The sequence below is a fragment of the Osmerus eperlanus genome, chromosome 23 (assembly GCF_963692335.1).
Source record: "Osmerus eperlanus chromosome 23, fOsmEpe2.1, whole genome shotgun sequence".
Lineage (NCBI taxonomy): Eukaryota > Metazoa > Chordata > Actinopteri > Osmeriformes > Osmeridae > Osmerus > Osmerus eperlanus.
This window is the reverse complement of record NC_085040.1, coordinates 1,173,259-1,188,752: the sequence shown is the minus strand read 5'-3', so window position 1 is coordinate 1,188,752 and position 15,494 is coordinate 1,173,259. Positions and strand designations below refer to the sequence as shown.

Genomic DNA, 15,494 nt, shown 5'->3' with positions numbered 1-15,494 from the left:
CGACGGATTAAAAAGCATCCGCTGAATGAGTACATGATGTATTATTCATTGTTATTACAGCCATGGTTATCTGATTGTGATTACGTCTATGGTGTTAAAGGTAGAGACTGCGACACTGAGGAGGGTCAGGCTGGAGAGGACAGTGATGATGATGATGGTGTTGATGGCGAGGAGGGGAGTGAAGAGCAGGACAGAAAGAGGAGAAGGGAGGATGGTGTTTATGAAACAGGGAGGTGATGAGGAGGTAGGTGAGGAGGAGGGAGGTGAGGAGGTAGGTGAGGAAGGAGGGAACAGGAGGTGAGGAAGGAGGGAGGTGAGGAAGGAGGGAACAGGAGGTGAGGAAGGAGGGAGGTGAGGAAGGAGGGAAGTGAGGAAGCAGGAAGTGAGGAAGGAGGAAGGTGAGGAAGGAGGGAAGTGAGGAAGCAGGAAGTGAGGAAGGAGGAAGGTGAGGAAGGAGGGAAGTGAGGAAGCAGGAAGTGAGGAAGGAGGGAGGTGAGGAAGGAGGGAAGTGAGGAAGCAGGAAGTGAGGAAGGAGGGAGGTGAGGAAGGAGGGAGGTGAGGAAGGAGGGAGGTGAGGAAGGAGGGAGTTGAGGGTTCCCACCAGCAGGATCTCGATGGCTCCTAGGATGTACATGGCCCCAGCGAAGGTGGTGCCCAGGTAGAAACACAGGCCCACCGCCCCGCCGAACTCTGGACCCAGAGACCTGGAGATCATGAAGTAGGATCCTCCCGCTGGACAGAGACAGGGGGGGGGGAGGTACAGGAGGAGAACAGAGAGGGAGGGGGGGAGAGAGAGGTGACAGTGAAGAAATAGGGAGAAGGAGTGAAGAAGAGAGCAGATAGAGATAGGATAGAAAGAGTGTAACAAGAAAGATGGGGCAAAGAGAGAGAGACAGAGTCAGAGACAGAGAGTCAGAGACAGAGAGACAGAGTCAGAGAGACAGAGTCAGAGAGACAGAGAGAGGGGGATGGGTGTTAGTAACATTATGGGTGTTGCATAGGAAAGAAAGAAAGAAAAAGTTAGAGACAGTCGAGAAGTCTCTTGTGATGGCGAGCAGGAGACAGAAACGATATCCCACTCTGGCCGAGAGCGATGTCCTAACCAGCTCGTCAGCCCACAGGAAGAGAAACTGAGATGATCATCTACAGCATGTTTCAGAGCAGGCACCGTGTGACATGGTGACCGAGGTGGTCTGTACAGTAACTCACCAGACAGACGACACATTAACTCGCCGTTTGGATAGGAATAGAGGGGATGGGTGTGTAAAGGTGTTTGACTGCACAGTAACTCCCTTATTCACACTACATATTAACTGGCCGTTTGGATAGGAGGAGGGGGGGGGGCATGGGTTTGTAGAGGTATGTTGGTGACGTGTTAAGGTCGTGCGCAAGGTCGTCACGTTAGCAAGATAACACATTTTGTTATCTTTACATGTGTTGGGAGGGGAAGGGGGTACTCCTTCAAATCAAGTGAGCCTTTGATTTGTTTCATAATCAAATATCAAATGTCATCAGTAAATGCTGGTTAGCTGTTCCATACAACAAACAGGTCTACTGTGACATCAGGGATATTTCAGCTGTAGTCTGAGTGTGAGTGAACTGAGAGACAGAGGGAGAGAGAGAGAGACAGAGACAGAGAGAGAGCGAGAGAGAGAGAGAGAGAGAGGGAGAGAGAAGAGAGAGAGAGGGAGAGAGAAGGAGACAGAGACAGAGACAGAGACAGAGACAGAGAGAGAGAGAGAGAGAGAGAGAGAGAGACAGAGAGAGAGAGAGAGAGAGAGAGAGAGAGAAAGACAGAGACGGAGAGAGAGAGAGAGAGGGAGAGAGAGACAGAGAGAAAGACAGAGACAGAGAGAGAGAGAGGGAGAGAGACAGAGAGAGACAAGAGGACACATTAGAACCACAGACACGTCGCTTGTGGCGTCCATTATCCAACGGACTTCAGAGACGAGCGGGGGATGAGAGGATGGAGGGATGAGGGGGGAATACCTGGGACGACTCCATTGGTGGCGATGGCACTCATTGATATAGCAGTGAGCAACGTCTGGACAGAGAGGAGAGGAAGGAGAAATGGAGAGACACAAGAGTTAGTATCGCCTGGAAGAAAAACCCTGAGAGAGAGAGAGGTGTGTGTGTGTGTGAGAGAGAGCGAGAGAGGTGTGTGTGTGAGAGAGAGAGCGAGAGAGGTGTGTGTGTGTGAGAGAGAGCGAGCGAGAGAGGGTGTGTGCGTGTGTGAGAGAGAGCGAGAGAGGGTGTGTGAGAGAGAGTGAGTGTGTGTGAGAGACAGAGAGAGAGAGAGAGAGAGACAGAGAGAGAGACAGAGAGACAGAGAGAGAGAGACAGAGAGAGAGAGAGAGAGAGAGAGAGAGAGAGAGAGAGAGAGAGAGAGAGAGAGAGAGAGAGAGAGAGAGTGAGTGTGTGTGTGTGAGAGAGAGAGAGGCCTCACACAGCAGCAGCAGATGAACACGATGCAGAGGGCCTGCAGCACGCCGGCCGTGCCCACCACCCAGGTGAGCCTCAGGAACAGGATGACCCCGAAGATGTTCTGCAGGCACGGCAGGTACACCCCATGAAGGTCCCCATCTGGGGGGACTGGACACACACACACAGACAGACGACCAAACATGCATACAGAGGAGGAAATAAGAAATATGTGTTCTACATGAATGAGCGAAGGGAAGGGAAGGAGGAAGAGAGCATGCCGGTATAGCTGTGTGCGTGTAGGTGTGTGTGTGTGTGTGTGTGTGTGTGTGTGTGTGTGTGTACCTTCCTGGGTTTCCTCTTCTCCCCGATGCCCTCGGCCTCCTCGTGCTCCTTGGCTCCCTGCATGAGGTTGGTGTAGTTGGCCAGGCGGCTCAGCAGGGACGACACCTTGGGTCTGGTGTCCATCTCCTCCTGGAGGGGGGGAGGGAGGGAAGGGGGGGAGGTGTGGAGGGAGGGAGGGAGGGAGGTGTGGAGGGAGGGAGGGAGGTGTGAAAGAAAGTTGAGGAGAAAAAGAAGAGAATGATGGGGAACGGAGAGAGAGGATGGAGAGAGGGAGGTGAGATGGTGAGTCAGAAGTGTTCCTGTAGCCTGCATACATCAGCCCTGCCGTCTCTGTCCTGCGGCTCTAACCTCAAACAACGCCAAGTTCCTGTCGTAGAAATCATCGTCGTCCACCCCGTGAGTGTTATTGATGTAGACGCTCGACACTTTGGAATTGCCATCACCTGCTGGAGGGAGAGAGGGAGGGAGAGAGGGAGGGAGGGAGGGAGGGAGAGAGGGAGGGAGAGAGGGAGGGAGGGAGGGAGGGAGGGAGGGAGGGGAAAAAGGAGGAAATCAAATCAAATGATATTTGCATAGCCCCTCTTACAAGCGGTCACAGAAAACACACGTAAGGCCTGCAGCTAAACCCACAAGAAAGACAAGGAAGAGGAAGAGGCCCTACAGAGGGGAGAAAGGGAAGAGTGACATAGAGACCAAGACAGAGAGAGCCAGACAGACAGACACAGACAGAGAGAGCCAGACAAACAGAGAGAGAGGTAGTCAGACATGTTGAATAAGCCCCACCCGGTGCTGCAGTCCCCTTCAGGAGGCCATCACTGTCACAGTAACCCAGCCGAAGCCCTGAGGGCAGCAGCTGCAGGGCCACACCTGCACTCCTCCACCCCCCCACCCAGCCACCCACCCAGCCACCCACCCACCCAGCCACCCACCCACCCAGCCACCCACCCAGCCACCCACCCACCCACCCACCCACCCACCCTCCTCCGCCCGGTCCCCCTCCCTCCACGTCCTGTTCCACCTCAGTCAGCTAGGGAGCAGAGGCAGAGCCAGCTGAGTTAGCACTCTCAGTTCCCTTCCCTCACTGACACGCACATACACACACATATATACACACACACACACTCACGTAGAATAAAATAATATACACACAGACACACTACAAAGAATAAATGTAGTGGACATGAGATGTTATTGTGATGGCACTGTAGTACTAGAGAACATGCAGCATACACTGACATGCTTGTGACACGAAATGAAAATCTGAAAAAGTGGCAGTAGAAATGCTGACACGCTCCTAAGACAAAGACACACTGTACACATCCACATTCACATGATCACACACACAGTATTACAGGCATGCAAGCCTTAGAGGAGCGGGTTCATGTAAACCCTAATCCTTGCTAGTTTCTACCTTTGCTCTCCCCTACTAATAAAATAGCTCAGTTAACAAGTGACAGTGTGTGTGTGTGTTTGTCTGTGTGAGTGCTACCATGACAACATTGTGTTTGAGGCTAAAAGTAATAGAGAAATGTGAAAACAGCCCAGGAATGTGTGTTTTTCTAGGCCTTGGTCTGTGAGTGTGTGTGTGTGTGTGTGTTTGCCTGCGTTCCATGTCATGATACTGTCAAATTCAATTACTGCTTTGTTGGAAAAGAGCCTGAAATAACGGCCTAGGAAACGGCTAGACCTTTCTGTAAATAACCCTCCTGCCTCTACCGCACTGCGTGTGCCTCTGACCAACCTGTCAATACATATCATCTTCTCCACACACTCTCGGGTGTGTGTGTGTGTACACACGTGTTCCTGTCTATATTGGCTCCTCTAATACTGCTGTAAATAAACACACGGCATCACAGCAATCATCAAAAACCGAAACTAGATAATCTTGCTGGTTCTATTCCTGAAGCCAGTGCGTGTTCAACCGGCGCTTATTACATCGCATTTACAGACTTAACATCAGGGCTTAACTCAAATCGGACACTAGGGGGCGATGTCACTGACAGTTAGTCGCTCCACAACACCAAATTGCTTAGGATCATTTGGCTTATGAATTCACAAACCACTGGTCGCAAAGCCATCAATATCTCAGACATCATGCGTGACGCCGCCCAAACTGTAGCGCAGTTCCATAACTGACTTATGTTTCTATCCATACCTGCTGTTTTTGAACATAACTGTCAGTTCGGTACCAAAGACACCACCGTTATATGTATAGCGTGGTAGAGCATTTAACAGCACATAAAAGTTTCAAATCCATACCTGTATACATTTGGATGAAAGGAAAATGCTAATAAATTAATGTGTACAAGATTGACTGATGGAATGATTGAATTAATGAATGAATACATTATTATGAATAATCACCTTGCTCCGTGTTGCTGCAGTCCGGTGTCTCAGCCCCGCCCATCCCACCGCCCCCTGAGCCATCGCTGATTGGGTCACTGCGGTGGACGCTCTCCCGGGAACCGAAACGAACGCGCCCGCTTGAGCGGGAGCTGATGTCAGGTGACGTGTCCGAGAGCCCTGGTAGGTCCTCCGCCTTGGTGGGCGTGACGGTGAACCGCACTGACGCCATGACGACTCGAGGGTGGGGGAGATTCCGGGAGTTTTAGGAGGAATGGAGGGGGGGCTGGCTAGCTAGATTATGCTAAATGTAGCTAACTTTCAGGTGGCTGTGAGCAGGTGGCTAGACTGTGGTCTGCACGTATCCATTGAATTTAGCTGGTTTCTATTATCACAGGAGGGTTAAGATAGTCGGATATCGGTCTGACGATAGGATGTCTTCGATTTAGCAGTTTTACATAAACTGTGATTCTCGTAAACACTTACTTTAGCTGTCTTGAGTAGTAAACTGCATATAAAGAAAAGATTATGTAGAGATTAAAATATATATTCACTGTTTTCCCTTGGATATAGTTGAGTAGGAACCAGACAGAGCTGGTTTTGGTGCTGGTGGTTGACATGCACTCTCACACGTGAACTGTTGCTTTGCTAACTGCCTTATAATAACAGGTAGTTACTGTGTACATTCCAGGTTAAACTAGGCTTGCGTCTTGTCTATCATATGCCGCTTTTAAAGATGTGATAACCTTTAGGAGAATGCCGTCTTGCCAGTGACAAATGGGGTCATTACACAAAGGTGTATAGGTAAGGTAAGGTAACTGAAAAAGAGGAGGGGAGAGGAGAAGATTTGCCATGCATCAGACACTTGTACAGGTTTACTGGAGCAATACTCAGAGGGTGTAAACCTCATTAAGGGCAGTACTGATAATGTGACCCGTTTATCATAATAAAACTGTCTAGTCGCCATTTTAACGTTTATAGATCTTACATCATACTGAGAAAGGTAACTATCTGAGGTCATATGGTGTAGCACACTGCTTCTTGAGGGTGTGAAGTCTAAAGGCTTTGTTTTTATTAATAGGTATAAGATCCGAACACACAGTAACTGATGTGAACATAATGTGCTCCGGTAAGTCAACAGACAAGCACAGGCACATACAGCGTTTTCACCGGCAAAAAAAACTGAGTAGAGTAGTGCCTTGGTGCGGCTTATAATTTAATTATTATTCCAGAGCGGTTCCAACCGGTTGGGTCAGTGCTTCAGTGAGCTTTCCACATGCGGAGGCGATTTTTTTGTGCTTCTTTCTGTTTGCACGGCTGTCTTTGACAGAAAGGGAATGAGGAAATGTTTGCCTAGTTTCGTTAAAAAAAAATTTTTGCGCCACACAGCTTGTCTTACTTGTTTTAAACACAGACATGAGTGAGGGGGTGTGGCAATTTGTTCATACGCCGGGTGGTTTGTAGCAGTGAAGTTGACAATCGTCAGTCCACTAACTCGCCTCACTCACTTCCATCAATCAACTGCATTCCAATACGAATGTCCTTATGTTCGTTTCGTCAAAAAAAAAAAAAAAGCATTTGGTAGCTAGGCTAGGTACATGTACCCAACATTGTAGAGTTCTTAGTACTCGGACACTGACGGCTGGTGATGCTTCTGTGTGCCGTATGTAGCTAGATAACCAAGCAAGACAGACATGGCTAGATAAGATAACATTTGTTCTCGTTGAACAGGTCTTATCAATTCTCAGGTCAACATGGCGAGTACTGTCACTGACATAAACCACCTGCTTGAAATTCCATTGCTAGGTAGGTAGCTCTACCCCATCCCATTGACTAGCTCACAGACAGGCTAACCTGCTATCATTAAGCCAATTATGGTTCAAGCCTGAACCGGTTATCATGATAACAATTTTTCCAAAGCGCAAGAGTATAAATCACATTGAGAGAACCTGAGATTAGTAGTGGGCAAATACACTACAAGGTACATGCGTACTTTTTATGGTTTTGTTGACAAAAGAAGGCGGCGTGTCTGTAATATGCAGCTGTTATGCGTCGGTAAACAAGCTACGGCGTATTAGCTAGCTGGCTTCAATAACTGCACACAGAGTACACAGCAAATTAGCAATTAAAATGTTCGTACAGCTGCACGGTATAGCTCATTACGGGCGATCGCTGAGACATTTTTATGTATAAAAGCCAAAAGCCAGGTCCTTTTACAGTACATATCGCTGGCTAACGTTAGCTACATTGCGTTAGCCGTTAGCCATGCTGATAAATGTGACAACTCAGGCACATCTCGCGTTTACGGATTTAACCGACATCCACGGCAAATGATAAATGAAATAGTCCACCATAATAAACACATACCACATATGCAGTGCCTCAGATTCCTACGGTTGCGCTGTTCTAAAAGTGAAGATGCCTTATGCGGAGCTCTCATCTCATCCTTTCTCTTGTCGGCACTTTCTCCAAGAACGGAATTGCGCGCGCCCCCATGCTTTCAGTTCCTCTACACTTGTTTTTTTATATTTTTTTTTTTAAATATCAGTTGCGTGAGTGTGAATACGGCATACGTGTCAGTGAGAAAGTTCGTTGACATGGTGTAGGGGACTACTTGTCTACCAGATACTGGTTCATACACGTAAAGGAAAGGCGATCGGGCGTTGTCTTTTTACTCATTTATTGCTCATTTCATTCCAAACCAATGTCATATTCGGAAACTAATTAGAAATTCCCCAAGATGTATTAAAGAAATTACAATAAGTTGTCAATATGTTCTGTCATGTGTAAGTGTTGTATAACAGCACAAGTAAACAAATGACACCTTCTAAAATAAAAGCAATGTTCAAGGGTTTGGGAAATGATAAAGGGTGTCTAGAGGGCCTATAGAGTGGCACTTCATCACCAATAATTTCAACAGAACTATTGCATCGCCAATGACCGTCCATCCCACTACTTTCCCCAAAGGCACATTAGTGCGGGAAAAATAATAGGTCGTCCATCAACAACGACCAATAGCTAATCAATAGTCCATTAATACACTCCATCCATCAGTCTCGCGTTCACAGGATGGGTCTGGGCTGCTGGGTCAGGAGAAGATTGAACCGTTTCTTGATAGTCACGCGGTGCCGGGAGAACTTGTCGTCCGGGGAGAAGCGGGCCGGATGGGCCGAGCTAGTGGGCTGCCCAGTAGGGTCCGACTTCTGTTGGGTCAGAGCAGAGGGGGAGGGAGGGAGAGAGAGGGGGAGAGGGGGGGAGGGAGAGGGAGGGGGGGAGAGGGGGAGGGAGGGGGGGGAGAGGGGGAGGGAGGGGGGGAGAGGGGGAGGGAGGGAGGGAGAGGGGGAGGGAGGGAGGGAGAGGGGGAGGGAGGGAGGGAGAGAGGGGGAGGGAGGGAGGGAGAGGGGGAGGGAGGGAGGGAGAGGGGGAGGGAGGGAGGGAGAGGGAGAGGGGGAGGGAGGGCAGACCAAAAGAGTATTTCATGTTTTATTAAATTATATGTTATGTTGTGTGTCTTTACAACTGCCAATGTAATTCCCTCCGTTGGACAATCTTTCTACTCCAAATCAGATTTGTTCTCTGCAATACTGACACGACACCAGTTTTAAAAATAAGGGACTAGCTGACGATTTAACATGCAACTGTTCAGAGTCGGTATGGCTATAGGCTACTGGCTAGGCCAAATTAAGATTATCACTCCATTTGTTTAAGTCAAATTCGAATTAGCTAAATTGTTTCCAAATATAAACTTCCCACATCATACAATAAAGGTTACAATGTAAAACGTGGTACAAGTAGCCTGACATTTTAGGTAGCTACAACACGGCTGAATTATTCTGAGGTAAACATAGCCTACCTTTAGAGTGTAGATTCTATCCCCATTCTCGTTCAAGTAGAACTGCAGGAACATCTTGGCGAATAAGGCAGACTGTGTCTTACCAACTTTTCAAATAAAAAGCAGAAGCTATTACAACCACAGAGACTGGGTTACTTTTTGGGAGTTTATCCGAAGATTTTTAAGAAAGATTTTGTGTAACACGTGCAGACAAATTTCTTCCTTGCCGAATGCGGGTGGCCGGATATCCGTATACGAAGGTTATGCATTTGCAAAGCACCATGGGAGACGGAGTCGTATTTGCAGTGATTTTAGAGCGTTGACCAAGAATTTACCGAAAGAAGACATCCATTGAATCATATATATCTATGCATTGAATCATTACAAGTGGTTGGTATGGAATATTTTGATTGTTGACCGAACCTTTGATAGGAAGTGAATGAAATAGAATCAGAATACATGAATGTTTCCTTTCGAAAGAGAATGAATGAAAAAATGCTTAATAATTGATGTCTGAGATGAAGGCTTGCTGAAATCTCATTTTAACAAGTTCCATACAGGTGAGTCTTATTCAACAGCATAATTTTCCTTTACAATGATGGCCAACAATAATTTCACCTTTACTTTTACACCTTTACTAATCAATGGCAAGATAAAAAAATATTGTTAAATGTTACATATCTTTTAACAGATACAAAAGACACACACTGGATGGATTCAGTTCTAGCAAAACACCCTCAACTCACCCCTGATCAAGATGGAGTGAGAGTGTCATCCAATCCACCTTGTCCTTCTCCTCTCCCCCCTCCCTGTACAAACCATCATGAGCTTGGATCACAGATAGACCCACCACCAGATCCAGAACCAGCCCAGAGTTCTGAGGGAGAAGTTGAACCAGCTGACCCACCACAAAATCTGGAACCTGCCCAAGAACAAACAGAATTTCCAGAGGCGAAGTGTCCTGTGTCTGACGCAGTGTCTGTATGGGGTTGTGACCATCCAGCAACTGCCACAGAACGACTTGAGCCCAGACTGGCCCAGAGCCAGGTAGCAGAAGAACATCCCTCCAGAGGTGAAGGCCTGGCTCGTCACTCTAATGTGGGTTCCAGCTGGCCATGGTTTGCCTCGTCGTCAGAACCAGACCGGGACACCAAAGAGGTTCCCCTAAAGCAACTAAGTACAAATGAACCAAGCCAAATGACTGAACCTGGAACTTTGTCTGCAGACCCCACTAAGGTACCTTCGGATCATGCAGCCCCTGCCCGTCGACTGACCCCGGTATCTGATGCTAACGCTCAGACCACAGAGGAATCAGACTCCACAAGATCTGTACGAAACCTCTCACCAGAATCACCTCAGCTTAAAGACAGGCCGGAACCGGTTCAAACCACTCGAGAGGCATTTGGTCCAGAACCAAGCCCACCGAATCACCATCATGACTCGGCTGTTCTGGGAAACCTGTCACCAGGATCGCCCGCCCAGCCTGCGTCGGCTCTCGTTTCATGTTCTGGACCGGGACCAAGCATATCTGGATCAGAACCAAGTGTGTGGCCTCTGCAGTCTGCCTGCCAGGAGGAAGGAATCCTAAAAGCCTCCACGCTGTTGCCCCTCCCCCTGCAGCTGCCCTCACACACACACACACACCTGCAGCCCGCCGAGGCACACGCAGCATCGCACTTAGCAACGGTTGCCCAGACGACACCCAGGCCATTACACGCACGCACACGGTCCTATAATCAGACACGTGTCGGCCCACGCTTACTAAAAACAGAGCCACGCCCACGCGTCAAGAGTTCTTCACAGCCTCACCAGTCTTCCTCCTCCTCATCTGGCAAGCCTGCAGTGTGTCTCTCCGTCCCTCCGACAGTACCGTTTCCTCCCCTCGACCTCCAGTCGTTTCCCTCTTTCAGTGTCAAGCTGACGTCCATCCGTCCCCTCCCAGACCTGGATCTCGGCCCCAGCTTGGCCCCACTCAGCCCCCATCTAGGAACCTCCCACAACCCAGACCCTGACTTCAAGTTCGGCCTTAAACTTCCTGGTTCTCCCTTGGTCCATCCCATGTCAACTAGCCACTACACCCCGCCCGTCCAGCCCCACCTCGAGTCCCAGCACCAGCCTTCCCATTATTCCCACCCTCGCCTCCACCTCCAGCCCCAGCTTCAACTGCCCCAGTCTCACCAGCCCCACCTCTATCCCCACCTCCAGCCTCACCTCCAGCCCCAGCTTCAACTGCCCCAGTCTCACCAGCCCCACCCCCACCTCCAGCCTCACCTCCAGCCCCAGCTTCAACTGCCCCAGTCTCACCAGCCCCACCCTCACCTCCAGCCTCACCTCCAGCTCTTCCAGCCCCATCCTCCTCAGCCTGCCCACCTCCACCCCCAGCCTCCCAGCCTCCACCCCCAGCCTCCCAGCCTCCAGGGTCTCTCTGGGGACATGTTTGAGCAGTACCGGCGATGGCAGAGCTACCGGGGCATGGCTCGACACTTCCACGCCGACAGCTCCTTGGACGCCGAGGCCTTGGCCTGCTTCTTTGTGTGAGTGACGCAACTCCCGTCTGCTGCCGCCATTTTGAAAGCAACTGACACACCTTCTTCATCGCCCATGTCTCTTTATATGAATCACATCATTTTTCCTTTGGATTTCTAAATGCCTAGGAACCCTGTGGCCCCACTAAGGCCTTGGTTTTTCTTCCCCTCCAGGAATATCAAACATGCTACTGTACTACATGTTACTACATGTTAGTGTATCTGTACAGTGACTGTGTGGCCAAACTTATCCCTCTCACCTAGCAACCAGTCCTGATTGGTGTCTGATGAAAACCCACTGTATGTATGTCTTTCGTTTGTCTTGGTATAAAAATACTGTGGTCAGTCCACTGAGTGAGTGTGTGTGTGTGTCCACAGTCCGGTGATTCGCAGGCTGTGCCATGAGGCGCCCTCCCTGTCACTCCTCTGTGGGGTGGACATGGCCGTAGGGCAGTGGAGGAGGCTCCCCAACTTTGACAGGATGGAGTACTACCAGACAGCCCACAAGTAAGGCTCCCTCTTCCTCACTTGTCTCTCAAGCAACACTCCCGAGAGTTCTTAAGATATCGATCCAGGGCTGATTATTGTATTTAGACTAAATAAACAAACTAGACTGTCACATTTGGGCCCACTTTCCAAGACATGGAGTAAGCCTAGTCATAGACTGAAAACGTTTTCAATGTAGATTGAAGGGCATCAGGTGGCTTAGCGGTTAGGGAATCGGGCTAGTAATCAGAAGGTTACCGGTTCGATTTAGCAGACTTAACTCCTTAAATACATTGAGTTTGTCTGCACACTGGAACAGGCATATCCACTACTGTCTGACTGACCGTAACAAGGTTATAGCCTTTTCACAAAGCTTTGCACTGCAAAACACACTCCTGAGAGCAGAGGCCTTCTCAAAGCTTATTTTTACCTTCCTAGTCGGATGTATAGATTTCATGGTCTTCCATGAAACCAGAATGTAGTGATTTGGTTCGAAACATGTGTGTTTGTGTGCGTTCATCACCACCGCTAGATTCCTAGAGCTTGAGAAGACGCAGCAAAGATGGCAGGAGCTGAGACAGAGGTTAAAGGTCACGCAGAGTTCATTGACAGGGAAGGATCAGAGCGGAGGGTTGGCAGAGTTCAAAGGTCAGACGCAGTATCACGCTGTCTGACCTATGATCAACACACTTACAGTTAGACACTGCCAGCCGATATCCAAATATTTCCATAAACGATCCGTAATCACAGTCTCGGAATCAGCGAGAAATAGGATAACCTCCTGCTTTGTTTTTCCCTCTCACGCCGCATATTCTCTCTCTTTCTCTCACTACCCTCGTTCCGTCGCTCTCCCTCTCTCTCTCCGTCCTTCCCCGCAGGCTACGCCACGAAGACGGCCGCTCTGAGAAACCCAGACGGCAACGCCAAGACCCTGAGATGGAGAAACAACTGCAGGGCGCCCCGCGGTGGTGGGCCGAGGAACTGCAGGCTAGACGTCAAGGTTCTGGAGGAGAGGGCCCTCACGGAATACATGGAGATCATGGAGGTCCTGGAAGCCAGGAAGAAGCCCGGGGTCAAAGGGCACGAGGAAGAGGAGGACAGGGGAGAGAAAGATGAAGAAGATGAAGGAGAAGAAAGGGAGAGCGGGTTATTTTTGGAGTACCTAGGTGAACTGTGTGGCCAGAGAGAGTTTGTGACTAAGGTATGCCGTCATTTAACTTCAGCCATGTCAGGAATCAGAATCATCTTTATTGGCCAAGTATGTAGTCTACACATACAAGGAATCTGGCTCCGGTTCACACTATGCTCTCACTGTACCCCCCACAGCACAGACGTGAGATAAGTCTATTCTTGCTCGGGAGCCTGCAAGATGGATCTAATGTGTTTGTTTCTTCATCATCGTATCAACATGTAAAAATATCGGTTCCCATCTTTGTTTCTTCCTTAGGTGGGAGCAGAACTGAACATAGGGTACCTGAACTCGCTCATCTCCTCAGAACCAGAACCTGTCGATCTCGCGCCGGAAGAGACGCAGGTATGATAGTATCTCTCTCCTCTCCCGTTCCTCCTATCCTCCTCTTCTTCCTCTCCTCTTCTCACCCTCATCTTGTTTATTCTCCTCCTCTTCCCCATCCCCTCCTCCTCCTTTCCTCCTACCTCGGATAGAGACCCCACTGCGCCCTCACTCTGCTCCCTCTCTCCCCCTCACAGGAGGGACACCACCAGCAGGAGGCAGACATGGTGCAGGCCAGCCCAGCCGCCCCCCAGCCTGCCTCGGCCCGCAGTCCCACCCTGCCAGGCTCTTCCCCTCAGCCTCTGAACCCACCGTCACAATACGCAGAAGCCCTGAGATTTCCTCCGCCTTCACGCGGCGCACAGTTAGCCACACCCGGCATGTGTGCCAACAGTGTTCCTCATGATAGCGAGGGAACGACGGATACACAAAACAGTGAGAAGAACGCTCAGCACGAGCACAGGAGCATTGCGTCCCAGCACGGACAGACAGGTAGTTTCTTACTGTTTGATCTTCCTCCTCCGGTTCCTGTAAGTATTTATAGACCGGAAAACTCAGAGGGCAGCTATCTGGCATTGGAAGGACCCCCTCGTCCTCAACAACATAACAGCACCACCCACGGACCTCCGTTGGCATGGCGACGGCCATTTACCCATGTACCCCTATCTGTTGTTCATGATGACTACGTCTCCCACAATGCACATGAGCCATTCTGTGCCACATCTGAATACCTTCCTCCTTGTCCCTTATCGGGTCTAATTGAAAACACCAACCCCCAGAATGCATTTCAGTTCTGCCCTCATCCTGGTCACTTCCTGGTCAACCAGCATGACCCCCAAGACAGGCAGGTTGTGTTTGTTTCTGTGGATGACCTGAACTACATCCCCCATAATCCTTCACTTCGGCTCTACGGTTCGGAGCCTCAAGTCACCTGCACCTACAATGGCGGCCGTGGCTTTGCGTGCCAGCCACAGCACCTCCCCAGCAGCACCATCCCTGTGACGGAGATCCAGGAAGTCTGGGAGGCCTCTGCTACCAAGGACAGCCCATCCGATGGAGCTCCATCTGGGCCAAGCTCAGGCAGTGAGAGCCCTAACCTCCAGGACCAAAGATCTTCACCAGAAGAACCGGTTCTAGGTGGCACGAGTGGAGCCACGACTGCGTATGACTATAGCTTGTCCTCATCCTCTGTTGACTCGGACGCAGCAGAAGCTACGGGCCTCCAGAGCCAAACACCACCAGGGCATTTCCTGTTCTCAGTGTCTGCCTCAGAGGTAGCTATGCCTGGGGAGGGCTGCCGCCTGTGTCCCCCTGAGCTGGATGATGCTCGCGCCAGCTCTCAGACCATCCCGACGCTGCCATCTCTGAGGAGGGGGAAAGATGGAGGGAGGAGGAGGGACGGAACCAGTGTTGAAAGTAGAACGTGGAGCGACGGAGAGATGTCGGATGACTCCACTGCAGGACGGGCGGGAGAAGGGGAGAAACAGGAGGATCTGGAAAGGGAGGAGGAGGAGATGGAGGAGGGAGTACAACTGTCACTCGTTCTGGCCGACTACCCCTACCCTCGGACTAAGTCCACGCTCAGCCTGCCATCTCCGGTCATGTCACCCGAAGAGCGTAGCCCCGCCCCCCTCCCTCTGACACCCAATCACGAGAGAGATCCGTTGACGGACATCCAGCCACTTCCATCAACCGGCCCGCCCGAACTCAGAGTTCTGGCCATGCAAGCACTGACTGGCTCCAGAGCTGACGCCACGCCCCCAAGGGATGACAGTGAACCAGGGGGTGGTGAAAGCCCCCTCAACTGGACCCCTCGATTCCCCTGCCCCTTCCAGCTAGCCCACCCACCGAGAACCAATCACAGCCCTCCATCCTCCAACCCTGCTCACCTGGACAGGCTGACGGCGGACATGACCCCGGTCCAGGCCTTCCTCATGGCCGTGTCCAGCTCCAGGCCCAGCTCCGACCCGCTCACAGCTGCTCACCTCACAGGCTGGGTCACGGACCACCGCCATGGAGGCTCACAGCC

General features: G+C 50.4%; 2 protein-coding genes across 2 annotated transcripts in view; both read right to left on the bottom strand.

Annotated features, from left to right (window-relative positions):
• LOC134010079 (solute carrier family 12 member 6-like) overlaps positions 1-7,618 on the bottom strand; it is a 17,790-nt gene extending 10,172 nt beyond the window's left edge. The window contains 8 exon segments of the mRNA XM_062449946.1: positions 548-732; positions 1,990-2,044; positions 2,447-2,565; positions 2,568-2,592; positions 2,767-2,895; positions 3,115-3,209; positions 5,131-5,927; positions 7,477-7,618. Of these exon segments, the coding sequence (XP_062305930.1) occupies positions 548-732; positions 1,990-2,044; positions 2,447-2,565; positions 2,568-2,592; positions 2,767-2,895; positions 3,115-3,209; positions 5,131-5,341 (819 nt within the window). The 5' untranslated portion in view covers positions 5,342-5,927; positions 7,477-7,618.
• A 154-nt stretch (positions 7,619-7,772) lies between these two features.
• On the bottom strand, positions 7,773-9,213 carry nop10 (NOP10 ribonucleoprotein homolog (yeast)). Its single transcript, XM_062449162.1, has 2 exons — positions 8,963-9,213; positions 7,773-8,312 (listed from the first exon to the last, which is right to left on the bottom strand). Exons 1-2 carry the CDS (start codon positions 9,014-9,016, stop codon positions 8,172-8,174), a joined length of 195 nt encoding a protein of 64 aa, XP_062305146.1. The 5' UTR covers positions 9,017-9,213; the 3' UTR covers positions 7,773-8,171.
• Positions 9,214-15,494: the final 6,281 nt, after the last annotated feature.

Excerpts from the sequence above, each read along its gene's own strand:
- nop10 (XM_062449162.1), bottom strand. The coding sequence starts at position 9,016 with ATGTTCCTGCAGTTCTACTTGAACGAGAATGGGGATAGAATCTACACT. Across the intron at positions 8,313-8,962 it reads ATAGAATCTACACTCTAAAG|AAGTCGGACCCTACTGGGCA; the intron begins GTAGGCTATGTT and ends CTGACCCAACAG.